Raw genomic sequence first — 16,617 nt, 5'->3', positions numbered from 1 at the left:
CAGGACCCCGTCTGGTGCCAGTACTGGAGGTCACTCCCGACCAGTCCAGGCACTGGAACTGCATCTTCAGCTGTCCAATCACCTACTCGACCAGCAAGTGTGTTGAAGCATAAGCCTCTGGTTTAGCTCACTCGGCTAAATCGCTGGCTTTTAAAGCAGATGAAGCAGGCCAGCAGCACGGTTCGATTCCCGTACCAGCCTCCCCGGACAGGCTCTGGAATGTGGCGACTAGGGGCTTTTCACAGTAACTTAATTGAAGCCTACTCGTGACAATAAGCGATTTTCATTTCATTTTTCATTTCATTTCATTGTAGCGCGCCTTCGCCTCAGCTTGTGGCCTCCACACCAACATCATCAGCCACCTCCTTATTGGCGACTCCTCGTCCCAGAGGAGCCATCCCTCCAGAGGCTGCTGTCCCTCAAAAGACATCTGGGATCTGCGAGCACCCCAAGATGTACACTCCCCGGGAAAAGGGGGCACACCTGCATAATTTCCATTGTGTAGTGACAGACAGTCTGCACGTTGATGGAATGCAATCCCTTATTGTTCATAAATTGCATCGTATGATTCAATGGAGAGTGCAGGGCCACATGTGTGTAGTCTATCTCATATTTAGCTTGGGGCATGTCAGCTAAGCAGGTGAAGCATGGCCCTGCTGCCTTGGCTCTATCGGTCCCTGTTTAAGTTGTGGGCCCCCACATGAATGGCTTCTGTCACCTCCCGAAGGTGTGTGGCTGACTGGAAGATGCCACATATATCATCGGTGCTGATCTGAAACGAGCCACTCACATAGATGTTCAGAGCGGCAGTGACTTTACGGGCCTCACTTGCAAGACCTGGGAAAGGTGATCCACTGTCCCATGGGGCAGACGCAGTCTTCTCCAGGACTGTGGCTCTGACATGTGTAGATATGAAGACTGACATCGGGAGATCCTTTGCCAGTCCCCCTCAACTCCTCCAGGATTATGGGACTGAGTCTCACTGACACATTTCTCACGGCTATTCCCCAACCCGGCCCTTCCACTCATTGCGTTAGATGACAGGCCGATTGAATGGATGCATGGAGTGGTCTGCATCCTCTCAGGTCACCTCAAAGACCCACCCCGTTGTCGTGTTAATGATCCTGAGGTAACACGGATTGCAACTGGATGCAGTAGTACTGGAAAGTAGACTCCAAATGTTGAGGTTCGTTCAATACGCTTTATTGAACATGTTAAGCAGCGCACATAGTTCACTGTGGGTTTGAAACTCTACTAACCTAAGCGTGCTCACTATAACTAACTAGACCAGACTAGCTCTGAGCCATGTGTAGAAGGTGCGAACTGATATATACACCCTGACTGTCACTACAGTTGTCACCTGTGGAAAGAGGCAGAGTGTTGATGCCTCGTGTGTTTTATAGAGGGAAATCACCTTCTAGTGTTCTGCCTGGTGAGTGGTTGTGTTCTGTCCTGTCCTGTGTGTTGATTGGCTATACTGGGTGTCTGTCACTGCCTGTCTATATCTCATTATGTGCATATTATGACACCCGTCATGACCTGTAACTGGGTAGTGATGATAGCCTGATTCACCATGGCTGCCTGAGCGCTTACCTGTGATATGCCCCCCAGAGCCGAGGTTGCCAGGTTCATGCTTTTGTAGACCTGTTGTAAATGATGCCACCATGATGTCACGCAGGCGCCCGGTGAATATTCCATGAGGGGGAAGGTCTGTGGTAAGTCCTCGCTAATTACATTCTACTGTAATAAAATTATGTTTTTATGTTCCTGGGCCTCCATGGCACGCTTCGTACTCCTGCACTGGGGAGGGGGTGAAAATTGCAAGAGTGTAGACTCAAAATTGCTCCCTATATATCTAAGTTAATTATGATGCTATTAAAGGCTTCTTGCAGATTCAACGTACGCAATGGCCTCAACTTCATGCTCCATTTGCCAGCTTTTCAGCTGCTGGGAGGGAGGGGGGGTGGGGGGGGGGGGGGATCTGCACTTGCCCCGGCCCCGGCCCCGGCCCCAATTACGGGCCTTAAGTGACTACTTAATGACTCTCACCATCCAAAAACCTCAAACTAATAACTCTGTCATTTGTTAGTTAGAAAATGGCTAATCATCCTTGTATGGGAGCCAATGGATTTTTATTCTATAGCTGGATTGAAACATAGAATCATAGAATTTACAGTGCAGAAGGAGGCTATTCAGCCTATCAAGTCTGCACCGGCCCTTACAAAGAGCACCCTACTCAAACCCACGTACCTATCCTATCCCCGTAACCCAGTAACCCCCACTTAACCTTTTTGGACATGAAGGGCAATTTAGCATGGCCAATCCACCCAACCCGCACATTGGACTGGGGGAGGAAACTGGAGCACCGGAGGAAACCCACGCAGACACAGGGAGAACGTGCAAACTCCGCACAGACAGTGACCCAGCCGGGAATCGAACTTGGGACCCTGGAGCTGTGAGGCAACTGTGCTACCCACTATGCTACCGTGCTGCCCAAAACATTAAATTATTGGTATTATGAACAAGGATTGGCTGGATTACAAGTGTGGATTAGTGGGAGTGAAGTTGGTGAGCTTGGAGAGGTTGGAGGAAGAAGTTGAAATAAATGCTTTGGAATGTTAGTGCTGAATTCCTCATTTTCACATAACCTGGCGGTCTCGCTCCACAAACATGTCATCTTGGTTTGAGGGCAGTAAGTTCTGCCCTTCTCCAGTATTCAGCCTATGAGGAAAATATATATTTTTTCTATCCTCAAAAGAAACTCATTTTCAAAATCTTGCTTCATGCCACAAGGTTCAACAATTTCCTGACGATGCCCTGATTTTCCACTGGGTTGGAAATCTCAGAAATGGCACAAACAGCTGTTATAAAATGATTTGTCACTTACTTATGGCAGCAGATTGCCACAGCATGATGAATGTGAGCATTTTCCGGTTCTTCAACAGTCGCTGCTTGAAAATCCTGCAAGTGAAAAAATGTAAAATTATGTGATTAATGTTCCAGCGCATACATTCCAGAAACATATGATCAGTCCGCAGTAAAATGTCCCATTGAGTTGTCTGTTGCTTCCATTGGATACATTTGTAGACTTGTTTTTATTTGCTCTTCTGGCACTAATAGTTTGGGATTGCAGACATCCATATAAAAAATATTATAATCCCTGTGGAGGCTAACATTTAAAAATAGATTTGGATTTCTTGTGGCCAATTTAAAAGGAATCACAGAACAAGATGACATGTTTGAAGACTTTTACTGTAACAAACTAAAATCAATATCAACTAAACATGACCTCAATAGACAACTGATGCTCTGGATGGAATTCAACCAAAAAGGTTTGGGCGACTTTGACGAGGTGTTTTCCACCAGCTTTTTGGGTGCCATCCAGACTGGCATTCAAGCACACTTCGGGTGGGATTTAACTAAATAGGAACATGAGCTCAATAGACAACTGATGCCTGGACGGAATTCAACCAAAAAAGTTTGGAGAGTTTGGCGCGGTGTTTCCTGCCAGCTTTTTGGGTGCCATCCAGACTGGTATTCAAACACATTTCAGGTGGGATTAAAATAGGATTGAACTAAATAGGAACAAAGTCCCACAGCGACCGTGTTTAGCCGCGTGTACACAAGGCGATAAAACGGCAACCGGGTTAGAAAGGGGAGGAATGAGGCCGCACATAGCCCCATTTTGTGCACTGAGGAGCATCCCAATCTCTGGAGCCCAACCTCCCCCCCCCCCCCCCCCCCCCAGCACAGCGCACCCTCCAGCCTGATTGCCACTGCGCAAAAGATGTCAGCTTGGCACCTTAGCAGTGCCAACATGGTATTTTGGCAGTGTGCCTGCTAGTTTGCAGTGCCAGGCTAATACCCATGTGGCAATGCCAGGGTGCCACTCTACCAAAACGGCATGCACCTGAGGGGCCTCCAATCCCTGGGAGAACTCCTGAGTGCCATTCCATCTGGACCCGTTTGTGGAGACTAGTGCTGAATAGCGCTCGCCCCGAGGTCTCAGGCAAAGGGGTTAGAAGATCCCTTGGAAATCTGCACATTAAAGTGAGATTAGCTGTCTGTCTTTAATAAGTATACAGGGTATTTGCTAAGAAGTGATCCTGCCCACAATCGGCGGGATTGACATAGCAATGTCTTGCGAGATTGTGTTAGATCTTGCAAAGTGTTGTGAGCCAGGTAGATCCTGGGAACAGGGTCTTCCGGCTTCTATTGGCCACACTGGGTCTTGGAGCACTGCTTTTCTGGTGTAGAGTGGCCATTTGATCATGCCCAATGGGAAGCGGAACTCGCTGGCAAGATCAGACTCTCAAGAGATCAGGCCAACATTTGAAATAGTGCCCTGATTGCTAAGTGAGCTCAATAGTTCCCCCCATCCACAGACAATGTCACCCCCTGCGTTACCTCACACCCCGCCAACTGAAGATGCCCCACTATGGGGTCGCGGAAGGCCCCCTCCCTTTCAGGACCCCTATCTTCAACCACCCTAACCCTTTTATGAGGCCCCTTCATACCCGTTCTTCACCCCCTCCACCCTTCATACCCCCTTTCATGGTCATGGTCCTCCTCCAGGCCTGACCCTTGGCAGTGGCACCTGGGCACTCTGACACTGACACCCTGGAACCCTACCAGCCTGGTAGTGCCACCCAGTGACCCTGGCAGTGCCAAGGTGCCCAGATGCCAGGGGGAAAGCCAGGGCGCCACCCTGCTTTGTTCCTGATCACCCTGCTTTGTCCCTGACCACCCTGCTTTGTCCCTGACTCCAATGGCCTGGGAGAATTCCAAGTGTAGTTATGCCTGGCCCACGTTTGTGTGGACCAGGACTAAATGGTGCGCAGTTGAGGCCTTGCTAGAGAGGCCGTTAGTTTCCGGGTGCCCGGAGAATCCAGTTTATGTATATTTCACTAAGCTGAATGGTTCATTTAAATAGATAAGGTTCCCCATGGTAGGCTCTTCCAGAAAGTCAGGGGGCATGGGATACAGGGAAATTTGGCTGTCTGGATACAGAATTGGCTGGCCGAACGAGTGGTAGTGGATTGAAAGTATTCCACCTGGGGTTCGGTGACCAGTGCTGTCCCATAGGGATCTGTTCTGGGACCTCTGCTCTTTGTGGTTTTTATAAATGAATTGGATGAGGAACTGGAAGGGTGGGTTAGTAGGTTTGCTGATGGCACGAAGGTTGGTGGAGTTGTAGATAGTGTCGAGGGCTGTTGCAGGTTACAACAGGACATTGACAGGATACGGAGCTGGGCTGAGAAGTGGCAGATGGAGTTCAACCTTGATAAATGTGAAGTGATTCATTTTGGAAGGTCGAATTTGAATGCTGAATACGGGGTTAAAGGCAACCCTGTAAGTGTGGAGCAACAGAGGGATCTTGGGGTCCACGTACAGAGATCTCTCAAAGTTGTCACCCAGGTTGTTAGGGTTGTTAAGAAGTCGTATGGTCTGTTGGCTTTCATTAATAGGGGGATTGAGCTTAAAAGCCCGAGGTTTTGCTGCAGCTTTATAAAACCTTGGTTAGACCAGACTTGGCATATGTGTCCAGTTCTGGTCGCTTCATTATAGGAAGGATGTGGATGCTTTGGAGAGGGTGCAGAGGAGATTTACCAGGATGCTGCCTGGACTGGAGCGCATGTCTTATGAAGAAAGGTTTAAGGAGGTAGGACTTTTCACACTGGAGCGAAGAAGGAAGAGAGGTGACTTGATAGAGATGTACAAGGTGATGAGAGGCATGGATAGAGTAGCTAGCCAGAGACTTTGCCACAGGGTGGAAATGATTGTCATGGGGGGACATCATTTTAAGGTGATTGGAGGAAGGTATGTGGAGATGTCAGAGAGAGTGGTGGGTGCATGGAATGCACTGACAGTGGAGGTGGCGGAGTCAGAGTCATGAGGGACATTTAAGCGACTTTTGGACAGGCACATGGACAGAAGGAAATTGAAGGGGTGTGTGTTAGGTAGATCTTTGATTAGGATCAGTGGTCGGCACAACATCGTGGGCCGAAGGGCCTGTACTGTGCTCTACTGCATTGTTCTTCAAAGTCGGGGGCGCGACCCGCGGGTGGGTCGCGGGCGGGTGTCGGTAGGGTTGTGGAACCGTTGTCCGCGGCGCTCCCGATCGCGCAAATCCCCACGCAGCAGCCGGCTTTTCATAACGCTGGCTGCAAGCGGCTCTGAAAATGTAAAATAAATTTGGCCGTATTGCGCATACGCGCCTGATGATTGGCACAATGCGCGCCAATCAATCATCGGGCACGCATGCACGGTGCGGACGCATTTTTTTAAATGGTTGCAGCTTTTTGTTTTACAAGTTCTGAAGAGGTTTTTATTAATTTATTCATTTATTTTATTCAATTTTATTTTTAAATGTATTTTATTCGTTTTATTTCTTTTACAAGTTCGGGGGGGTTTATTCATTTTTTTCATTTATTTTACTCATTTTATTTTTATTTTTTACAAGTTCGGTGGGGGGGGGGTTTATTTGATAAAATTTTACAGGAAAAAAATTCAGAACTTTGGACAGATGGAGATTCCATACTTTCCGGCACAGGTTACATTGGAGGAACATGTACGAGAGCCAAAGTGACCCAAAACCATTTCCTCCATTTTTGTCAGCAGCAAACAAGGTAAGAGAAAATGGTGGGTCGCGCAGGTCGGCCGGCGTGGGTCGCGCAGGTCGGCTGGTGTGGGTCGCGAAGGTCGGCCGGGTTGGGTCCCGAAGGTTGGCCGGTTGGTAAAAATGGATCCCCGGAAAAAACGTTTGAAGAACACTGCTCTACTGTTCTATGTTCTAATAATGTAATTTGAGGGTAAAATATATTTGCCTGAAGGTGGATTTAGGAAGAAACATCATAGAGCTTTCACCTTTTCTACCTGCAATTGTTATGTTCCCTCATAGTTTAACATAAACTGTGCATGATCTGCTGAAAATGCTAAAGCTGCCGTCACATTACCTCTTTTGCTTACATGACATGATCAGAAATGAGCCTTTTGGGAAAACTGAGATTGAATCCATGTCTATCCAATATCTGACATTGCCAATCAGTTATTATCCCCTCGCCTCTCGTTGTATGTACTTATCCTCTTTGTTCTACTGACCTTTAATGCATTGCAGTAATCATCAATCCTCAGATATAACAGGCCACGATTAACTAGTACTTTCAAATGCAGTTTCTTTTGGCTACCAAGGAGTAGTACTATTCCGTAGTCTTTCAGTGCCTGAAATATATTACACAATGTATGAATTGGAACACATTTTCTTTGAAAACATGTGCAATCCAGTTGCAAATAATACATATGTTAATAGGCTGTTTGTTTTAGTTGTTCAATCTTTTAACATGTGTTACCAAATTTAAAAGAAAACCTCTTAAAGCTATGGGTGGGATGTTGCGGCTATTCCTGCTGGTGAGGACGTCCAGTCCTACCGACAGTGAGTCCCTGCCACGGGTTCCATGTTGGAGGGTGCGAACAAAGGGAAACCCCATTGTCAGCGGCGGGACCAATAGATCTGGCCACCAGCCAATAGCGGGCCACGTCTGCTGCTGCAAAACATGCCGCAGTGGGGTGGAAAATTCCACCCTATTTGTTTTTACCACAAACTGGCCGCCTTGTGTTTGCAGCGTATAATTATTCCAGTGAAAGGCAACTTATTATAACACTCACCATGGTGACTATATTTGTCATGCCAGAAACATAAATAGTGTTTGTACTTATGCAAAAACTGATCTCTTACCATGGAGGGTGCGTCGCGGCTAGGAGGGGTCCTAGCCGGGGGGGGGGATACCGGGTTGCTGCTGGAATGGCCAGGAAGGAGCTGGTGTGGGCCGGGGGGGTAGAGGAGAGGCGTTATCGTCATGGGGAACAGGTCGGACGGGGTGTGCTGGCCTGGGGCGAGCAGTCGATGAGCTATGGCTAGTCGGCGGGGGTGGGGGGCGGGGTGGGCGGGGTGCCCTATGATCCGGCTGATCACCTGGAACGTGAGGGGGCTGAATGGGCCGGTTAAGCGGGCTAGGGTATTTTCTCATTTGAAGGGGCTGAAGGCGGACGTGGCTATGCTCCAGGAGACCCACCTGAAGGTGGCGGACCAGGTTCGTCTGAGGAAGGGGTGGGTGGGGCAGGTTTTCCATTCAGGATTAGATGCGAAGAACCGGGGGGTGGCGATTCTGGTGGGGAAGAGGGTGGCGTTCGAGGCGTCTGAGGTGGTGGCGGGCAAGGAGGGCAGGTTTGTTATGGTGAAGGGTAGGCTGCAGGGAGAGAAGGTGGTGCTGGTAAACGTGTATGCCCCGAATTGGGATGACGCTGGCTTTATGAGGCGTATGTTGGGCCGCATTCCGTACCTGGAGGCGGGGGGGGCCTGATCATGGGGGAGACTTTAACATGGTGCTGGATCCCCCACTAGACCGGTCCAGTTCAAGGACGGGTAGGAGGCCGGCGACGGCCAAGGTGCTGAGGGCGTTTATGGACCAGATGGGAGGGGTGGATCCCTGGAGGTTTGGGAGGCCGAGGGCGCGGGAGTATTCCTTTTTCTCCCATGTGCATAGGGTTTACTCCCGAATAGATTTTTTCGTTCTGAGCAGGGGATTGATCCCGAGGGTGGAGGATGCCGAGTATTCGGCCATAGCAATTTCAGACCATGCTCTGCACTGGGTCGATCTGGAGATGGGGGAGGCGCGGGACCGGCGCCCGCTGTGGCGTCTGGACGTGGGGTTGCTGGCTGATGAGGAGGTGTGTAGGAGGGTCCGGGGAAGTATTGAGGGGTACCTTGAGGCCAACGATACGGGGGAGGTCCGGGTGGGGCTGGTTTGGGAGGCTCTGAAGGCAGTAATCCGGGGGGAGCTGATTTCCATCCTGGCCCAGAGGGACAGGAGGGAGAGAAGGGAGAGGGAGAGACGGGTGAGGGAGCTCCTAGATGTGGATAGGAGGAATGCGGAGGCCCCGGAGGAGGGATTGTTGGGGGAAGGGCGTAGCTTGCAGGCCAAGTTCGACTTGCTGACCACCAGAAAGGCGGAGACACAGTGGAGGAAGGCGCAAGGCGTGGTTTATGAGTATGGGGAGAAGGCGAGCAGGATGCTGGCGCATCAGCTCTGCAGGCGGGATGCGGCTAGGGAAATTGGTGGAGTGATGGATAAGGGTGGGAATGTGGTGCGGAAGGGGGCAGCGGTGAACAGGGTCTTTAGGGACTTTTACGAGGAACTGTACCAGTCGGAGCCACCGGTCGGGGGGGGGGGGGTCAAATGCAGTCAGGGAAGGCGCCGGGGCCAGATGGGTTCCCGGTGGAATTTTATAAAAAGTATGCGGACCTGGTGGGCCCCCTGTTGATGCGGGCCTTCAATGAGGCATGGGAGGGGGGGGGGGGGGGGGGGGGGGGCTTTGCTTTGTTTGGGCGCATGAGACCGCGAGGATGAAGAGGGTCTTCTTGGAGCGGGGCAGAGATGGTGAGGGGTTGGCGTTACCCAACTTCTCGGGGTATTATTGGGCGGCCAATGTGTCGATGGTGCACAAGTGGGTGATGGAGGGGGAGGGGCAGCATGGAAAAGGTTGGAGATGGCGTCCTGTGGAGGCACAAGCCTGGGGGCCCTGGTAACGGCGCCGTTGCCACTCCCTCCTACAAGGTGTACCACGAGTCCGGTGGTGGCGGCTACCCTCAAGATTTGGGGGCAGTGGAGGCGACATAGGGGGGAAGTGGGGGGCTCGATGGAGGCTCCGCTAAGGGGGAACCATCGGTTCGTCCCGGGGAACATCGATGGGTGGTTCCTGGGGTGGCATAGAGCGGGCATCAGAAAGCTGAGGGACCTGTTCATTGACGGGAGGTTTGCGAGCCTAGGAGAGTTGGAGGAGAAATTTGAGCACACCTCGGGGAACATGTTCAGGTACCTGCAGGTAAAGGCATTTGCTAGGCGGCAGGTGGAGGTATTCCCTTTGCTGCCCGCGAGGGGGGTGAGCGACAGGGTGCTTTCGGGGGTCTGGGTCGGGGATGGGAAGGTATCTGATATCTACAAGGTAATGCAGGAGGTGGAGGAGGCGTCAGTAGAGGAGCTAAAGGCTAAGTGGGAGGGGGAGCTGGGGGAGCAGATCGAGGATGGGACATGGGCTGATGCCCTGGAGAGGGTTAACTCTTCCTCCTCATGTGCGCGGCGTAGCCTCATCCAATTCAAGGTGCTGCACCGGCCCATATGTCCGGGACTAGGATGAGTAGGTTCTTTGGGGGAGAAGACAGGTGTGTCAGGTGTTCGGAGAGTCCAGCGAACCATGCCCATATGTTCTGGGCATGCCCGGCACTGGAGGAGTTCTGGAAGGGGGTGGCGAGGACAGTGTCGAGGGTGGTAGGATCCAGGGTCAAGCCAGGCTGGGGACTCGCGATTTTTGGGGTTGCGGTGGAGCCGGGAGTGCAGGAGGTGAGAGAGGCCGGTGTTTTGGCCTTTGCGTCCCTAGTAGCCCGGCGGAGGATCTTGCTACAGTGGAAGGATGCGAGACCCCCAAGCGTGGAGACCTGGATCAATGACATGGCGGGTTTTATTAAGCTGGAGAAGGTCAAATTCACCCTGAGTGGATCGGTACAAGGGTTCTTTAGGCGGTGGCAGCCTTTCCTCGACTTTCTGGCTCAGCGATAGGGAACTAGGTCAGCAGTAGCAGCAACCCGGGCGGAGGGGGGGAAAAAGTGGGGGGGGGGGGGGTGTTGACTATGTTTATTTAATTTAATTTATTTTCAAGTTCTCTTGTTGTTTACCGGGTTTGGGGGGGTGGGAGGGCTCGATATATGCGTTGTTACGGTCTTGGGGGTGTTATGCTTATTATGTTGTTTTATTGTTGTTTGTTACTGTTTGTTGTTATATATTTTGTAAAAAATTTTCAATAAAAATTATTTAAAAAAAAAAACTGATCTCTCGTAAAAGTCAACTACCCGATGAGTTTTGATCTAAAGTAACAGTACCAACAGTACCTCATATAACTTTCAACTTGAGCTTTTCGAAGATCAAAGTCCAGAAATTTCAGAACCACAGTAGAATGGAGATGGTGACAATTTGATTTCATTGTAAATGTATAAATACTAATGAAAAAGAGTAGCAATAAATAAATGACTAAAACATTCATGTGCTACACCCCGAGCCAAGCTGTTCCAGTACAGCTATGCTACACCCCTAGCCAAGCTGTTCCAGTACAGCTATGCTACACCCCTAGCCAAGCTGTTCCAGTACAGCTATGCTACACCCCTAGCCAAGCTGTTCCAGTACAGCTATGCTACACCCCTAGCCAAGCTGTTCCAGTACAGCTATGCTACACCCCTAGCCAAGCTGTTCCAGTACAGCTATGCTACACCCCTAGCCAAGCTGTTCCAGTACAGCTATGCTACACCCCTAGCCAAGCTGTTCCAGTACAGCTATGCTACACCCCTAGCCAAGCTGTTCCAGTACAGCTATGCTACACCCTTAGCCAAGCTGTTCCAGTACAGCTATGCTACACCCCTAGCCAAGCTGTTCCAGTACAGCTATGACACTGGCATCTGCCAGCAATGTGGAATTAACCTCCCCACCCAAGTCACTCACCATCCTGACTTGGGAGATATATCGCTGTTCCTTTACTGTCGCTGGGTCAAAACCCTGGCTCTCCCTCCAGAACAGCTCTATGGATGTACATACATCAAATGGACTTCAGGGGTTCAAGAGGCAGCTCACCACCGCCTTCTTAAGGGAAATTTTGGATGGGCCTAGCCAGTGATGCCCAGATCAGGTATGTCCTGCACATGAAAAGCAGGACAAATCCAACCCAGCCAATTACCACCCTATCAGTCTATACTCGATCATCAGTAAAGTGCTGGAAGGGTCATCAAAAGTGCTATCAAGCGGCACTTGTTTCGCGATAACCTGCTCAGTTTGGTTTCCATCAAGGTCACTCAGTTCCTGATCTCTATTCCCCTGATCATCTTATAAACCTCTGTCAAGTCGCCCCTCATCCTTCTCCATTCTAATGAGAAAAGGCCGAGCACCCTCAACCTTTCCTCGTAAGACCTACTCTCCATTCCAGGCAACATCCTGGTAAATTTCCTTTGCACCTTTCCAAAGCTTCCACATCCTTACTAAAATGAGGCGACTAGAACTGCACACAGTACTCCAAATGTGGCCTTACCAAGGTTTTGTACGGCTGCATTATCACCTCCAGGCTCTTAAATTCAATCCCTCTGTTAATGATAGCTAGCACACCATAGGCCTTCTTCACAGCTCTATCCACTTGAGTGGCATAGATCTATGAACATAGACCCGAAGATCTCTCTGCTCCATCACATTGCCAAGAGCCCTACCGTTAACCCTGTATTCTGCATTCATATTTGTCCTTCCAAAATCGACAACCTCACACTTTACAGGGTTAAACTCCATCTGCCACTTCTCAGCCCAGCTCTGCATCCTATTTATGTCTCTTTGTAGCCGACAACAGCCCTCCTCACTATTCACAACACCACCAATCTTTGTATCATCTGCAAATTTACTGACCCACCCTTCAACTCCCTCATCCAAGTCATTAATGAAAATCACAAACAGCTGAGGACCCAGAACTGACCCCTGCGGTATGCCACTGGTAACTGAGCTCCAGGCTGAATATTTGCCATCCACCACCACTCTCTGACTTCTATCGGTTAGCCAGTTCGTTATCCAACTGGCCAAATTTCCCACTATCCCATGCCTCCTTACTTTCAGCATAAGCCTACCATGGGGAACCTTATCAAATGCCTTTGCTAAAATCCATGTACACTACATCCACTGCTTTACCTTCATCCACGTGCTTGGTCACCTCCTCAAAGAATTCAATAAGACTTGTGAGGCAAGACCTACCCCTCACAAATCCATGCTGACTATCCTTAATCAAGCAGTGTCTTTCCAGATGCTCAGAAATCCTATTCCTCAGTACCCTTTCCATTACTTTGCCTATTACCGAAGTAAGACTAACTGGCCTGTAATTCCTGAGGTTATCCCTATTCCCTTTTTTGAACAGGGGCACGACATTTGCCACCCACCAATCCTCTGGTACCACCCCTGTTGACAGTGAGGACAAAAAGATCATTGCCAACGGCTCGGCAATTTCATCTCTTGCTTCCCATAGAATCCTTGGATATATCCCGTCTGGCCCGGGGGACTTGTCTATCCTCAAGTTTTTCAAAATGCCCATCACATCTTCCTTCCTAACAAGTATCTCCTCGAGCTGACCAGTCTGCTTCACACTGTCCTCTCCAACAATATGGCCCCTCTCATCCGTAAATACTGAAGAAAAGTATTAATTCAAGACCTCTCCTATCTCTTCAGACTCAATACACAATCTCCCACTACAGTCCTTGATCGGACCTACCCTCGCTCTAGTCATTCTCAAATTTCTCACATATGTGTAAAAGGCCTTGAGGTTTTCCTTGATACTCCCCGCCAAAGATTTTTCATGCCCTCTCTTAGCTCTCCTAATCCCTTTCTTCAGTTCCCTCCTGGCTATCTTGTATCCTCCACTGCCCTGTCTGAACCTTATTTCCTCAGCCTTACATAAGTATCCTTCTTCCTCTTAACAAGATATTTAACGTCTCTTGTCAACCATGGTTCCCTCCAACGACCATCTCTTCAGTGCCTGACAGGGACATACATATCAAGGACACGTAGTATCTGTTCCTTGAACAAGTTCCACATTTCGATTGTGTCCTTCCCTGACAGCCTATGTTTCCAACTTATGCACTTCAGTTCTTGTCTGACAGCACCGTATTTACCCTTCCCCCAATTGTAAACCTTGCCTGTTGCACGCACCTATCCCTCTCCATTCCTAAAGTGAAAGTCACAGAATTGTGGTCACTATCTCCAAAATGCTCCCCCACTAACTAATCTATCACTTGCTCTGGTTCATTACCAAGTACCAAATCCAATATGACCTCCCCTCTGGTCGGACAATCTACATACTGTGTTAGAAAAGCTTCCTGGATACACTGCACAAACACCACCCCATCCAAACTATTTGATCTAAAGAGTTTCCACTCAATATTTGGGAAGTTGAAGTCACCCATGACTACTACCCTGTGACTTCTGCACCTTTCCAAAATCTGTTTCCCAATATGTTCCTCCACATCTCTGCTGCTATTAGGGGGCCTATAGAAAACTCCCAACAAGGTGACTGCTCCTTTCCTATTTCTGACATAAACCCATACTACCTCCTAGGCAGATCCTCCTCGAACTGCCTTTCTGCAGCTGTTATACTATCTCTAATCAACAATGCCACACACCCCCTCCTCTTTTACCACCCTCCCTAATCTTATTGAAACATCTATAACCAGGAACCTCCAACAACCATTTCTGCCCCTCATCTGTCCAAGTTTCCGTGATGGCCACCACATCGTAGTCCCAAGTACCGATCCATGCCTTAAGTTCACCCACCTTATTCCTGATGCTTCTTGCATTGAAGTATACACACTTCAACCCATCTCCGTGCCTGCAAGTACTCTCCTTTGTCAGGGTTACCTTCTCCACTGCCTCACTACACGCTTTGACGTCCTGAACATCGGCTACCTTAGTTGCTGGTTGACAAATCTGGTTCCCATTCCCCAGCCAAATTAGTTTAAACCGTCCAGAAGAGTACGAGAAAACCTCCCTCCCAGGATATTGGTGCCCCTCTGGTTTGGATGCAACCCGTCCTGTTTGAACAGAATGCGCTCCAATTATCCAAATACCTGAAGCCCTCCCTCCTACACCATTCCTGCAGCCACGTATTCAACTGCACTCTCTCCCTATTCCTAGCCTCACTATCACGTGGCACCGACAACAAACCAGAGATGACAACTCTGTCTGCCCTGGCTTCTAACTTTGAACCTAACTCCCTAAATTTGTTGATTACATCCACATCCCTTTTCCTACCTAAATGCACTCCATTCCTTGTTCTGTGAAGCTGCTATCGGCAGCTGTTGAGATACTCCCTAGGTTCTCATGAGGTAGTTGACGTAGTTTGTAACTTATTGTTCAGGAATGTGGCTATTTCGGTCATTTTGTGTGTTTAGTATTGCTTTAATAGCTAACAGCCATTTTGTGTCCTTTCTGATATGAACAAGCATTGTGTATACACTATCTATTTCTACAAATTGCCTCTTCTAAACAGACATCTAAGCCAATGAGTACCTTTGTCTCATCAGAACTATTCAAAAGTAATATGGGAGCACAAATGTAGTTACGGAGCCACCTATAGTTTATATCATAGTCCAGTATCACAAAATGTCCCCCAACAGTGGATTACAGGAATAGGGTGGGGGAGTGGAGCCTGGTGGGGTGCGCTTTCAGAGGGTCAGTGCAGACTCAATGGGCCGAATTCCTCCTCCTGCGCTGTAGCTATTCTATAATTCTATTCTATGCGTGCAATCTAACGGGAGAAGCATTAAGTGCGGTAGCCAGCGCAACTTGCCGAGTGCTTCCCGACAGTCAACCCAGCGAGATCACGACCGGTATCTAATGTCAATAGTGCCAGTAATGATCCCTCATGGGCTGCCCCACGAGCCTGACCATGCCCGGCAGCTTCCCTGCTAACGGCGGGGAGCGGCACATGAACCGCTCCCTCCAAGCAAATTCCAGACACTCTCAGCCATGCCATCACGCAGACCCATTCCACATTTCGGAGATACCGACCTTGCCAGACTGTTGGACATGGTGAAGTCGAGAAGGGAAACTCTGTTCTCCCGGAAGATCAGCCACAGCTCAGCTGGTGATGCCTAGGAGACATTGGTATCGGCCATCAGCTTGGGAGCATTACAGGGAGGACCCCAGTCCAGTGTTGTAAGAAGCTCAACAACCTCTGCAGGGATGCACAGGTGAGTTGGAAGAAGTCAGAGGTCTTCTGGATCCCAGGATCCGTTGAGCCTCTGGACAAGGTTTACCCGGAGCAGATGGAAATACCAGGGTGTGGCCGTGAGATTCAGGGGGATGTCAGCAACACTCTAGTGGGTCCATAGCCGAATGGAGGAGTCCCAAAAGCTACAGATCCAGGAAATGACGCCAGCAATGGCACTTGAGGTCAACCCTGCTAGGGTGGCAACCGCAGTTGGAAGCCTGCAGCACGACATCAGCATTGATTGGGTCCAAAGCATTTTTCAGTCAGTGATGGCCATGGTTGAGCACCTCAACAGCATATCCCAGTGGCTGTGGGATGTGGACAGGTGGACATTGCTGAGCCATGCCGGATCATGGCCCAGTCGCTAAGGACTGTGTGCCAGACACAGGTGGACATTGCCGTGGCACGCTTGAGCATGGCCCAGTCACAGAGAAGCATCGCTGAAGGCATCATCCCCATGGTGCAGACAATAGGAGCCACCAGATCTGGCAGAACTAGATGATGCCAGGAGCCCCTGGACCTTACTCCAGCTGTCCCTCCATCCCAAGGTGGTCCCCAGGCCCCATGAGCACCATCTGGGAGGAGGGAGTGTCGTATGCTGACCCGGCACCTTCCAACAGGGCGACGATGGTGGTCTCCAACTCTCCAGAGTTCCCTCCTCTTGACAATGGAGCATCTAGGGGTCAGTGGGTAGAACAGGGTGGCACGGTAAGGCAAGTGCCACTGGTAAGGTGGCCGGGGCTCTCCAGCCTTGGGCCCTCCAGAAGAGGCATGCCATGGGTG

At 49.8% G+C, this 16,617-nt stretch overlaps 1 protein-coding gene across 1 annotated transcript in view; it reads right to left on the bottom strand.

Moving 5' to 3' along the window:
* ttc6 (tetratricopeptide repeat domain 6) overlaps positions 1–16,617 on the bottom strand; it is a 564,332-nt gene that overhangs the window by 119,798 nt on the left and 427,917 nt on the right. The window contains exons 25-26 of the mRNA XM_038780915.1: positions 7,102–7,221; positions 2,888–2,961 (exon numbers count right to left, since the gene is read on the bottom strand). Coding sequence (XP_038636843.1) covers positions 2,888–2,961; positions 7,102–7,221 — 194 coding nt within the window. The remainder of the gene's footprint in view (positions 1–2,887; positions 2,962–7,101; positions 7,222–16,617) is intronic.

This window comes from Scyliorhinus canicula, chromosome 2 (assembly GCF_902713615.1).
Source record: "Scyliorhinus canicula chromosome 2, sScyCan1.1, whole genome shotgun sequence".
Classification (NCBI taxonomy): Eukaryota; Metazoa; Chordata; class Chondrichthyes; order Carcharhiniformes; family Scyliorhinidae; genus Scyliorhinus; species Scyliorhinus canicula.
The sequence above is the reverse complement of the archived record's forward strand: the minus strand, read 5'-3'. Positions and strand labels throughout refer to the sequence as shown.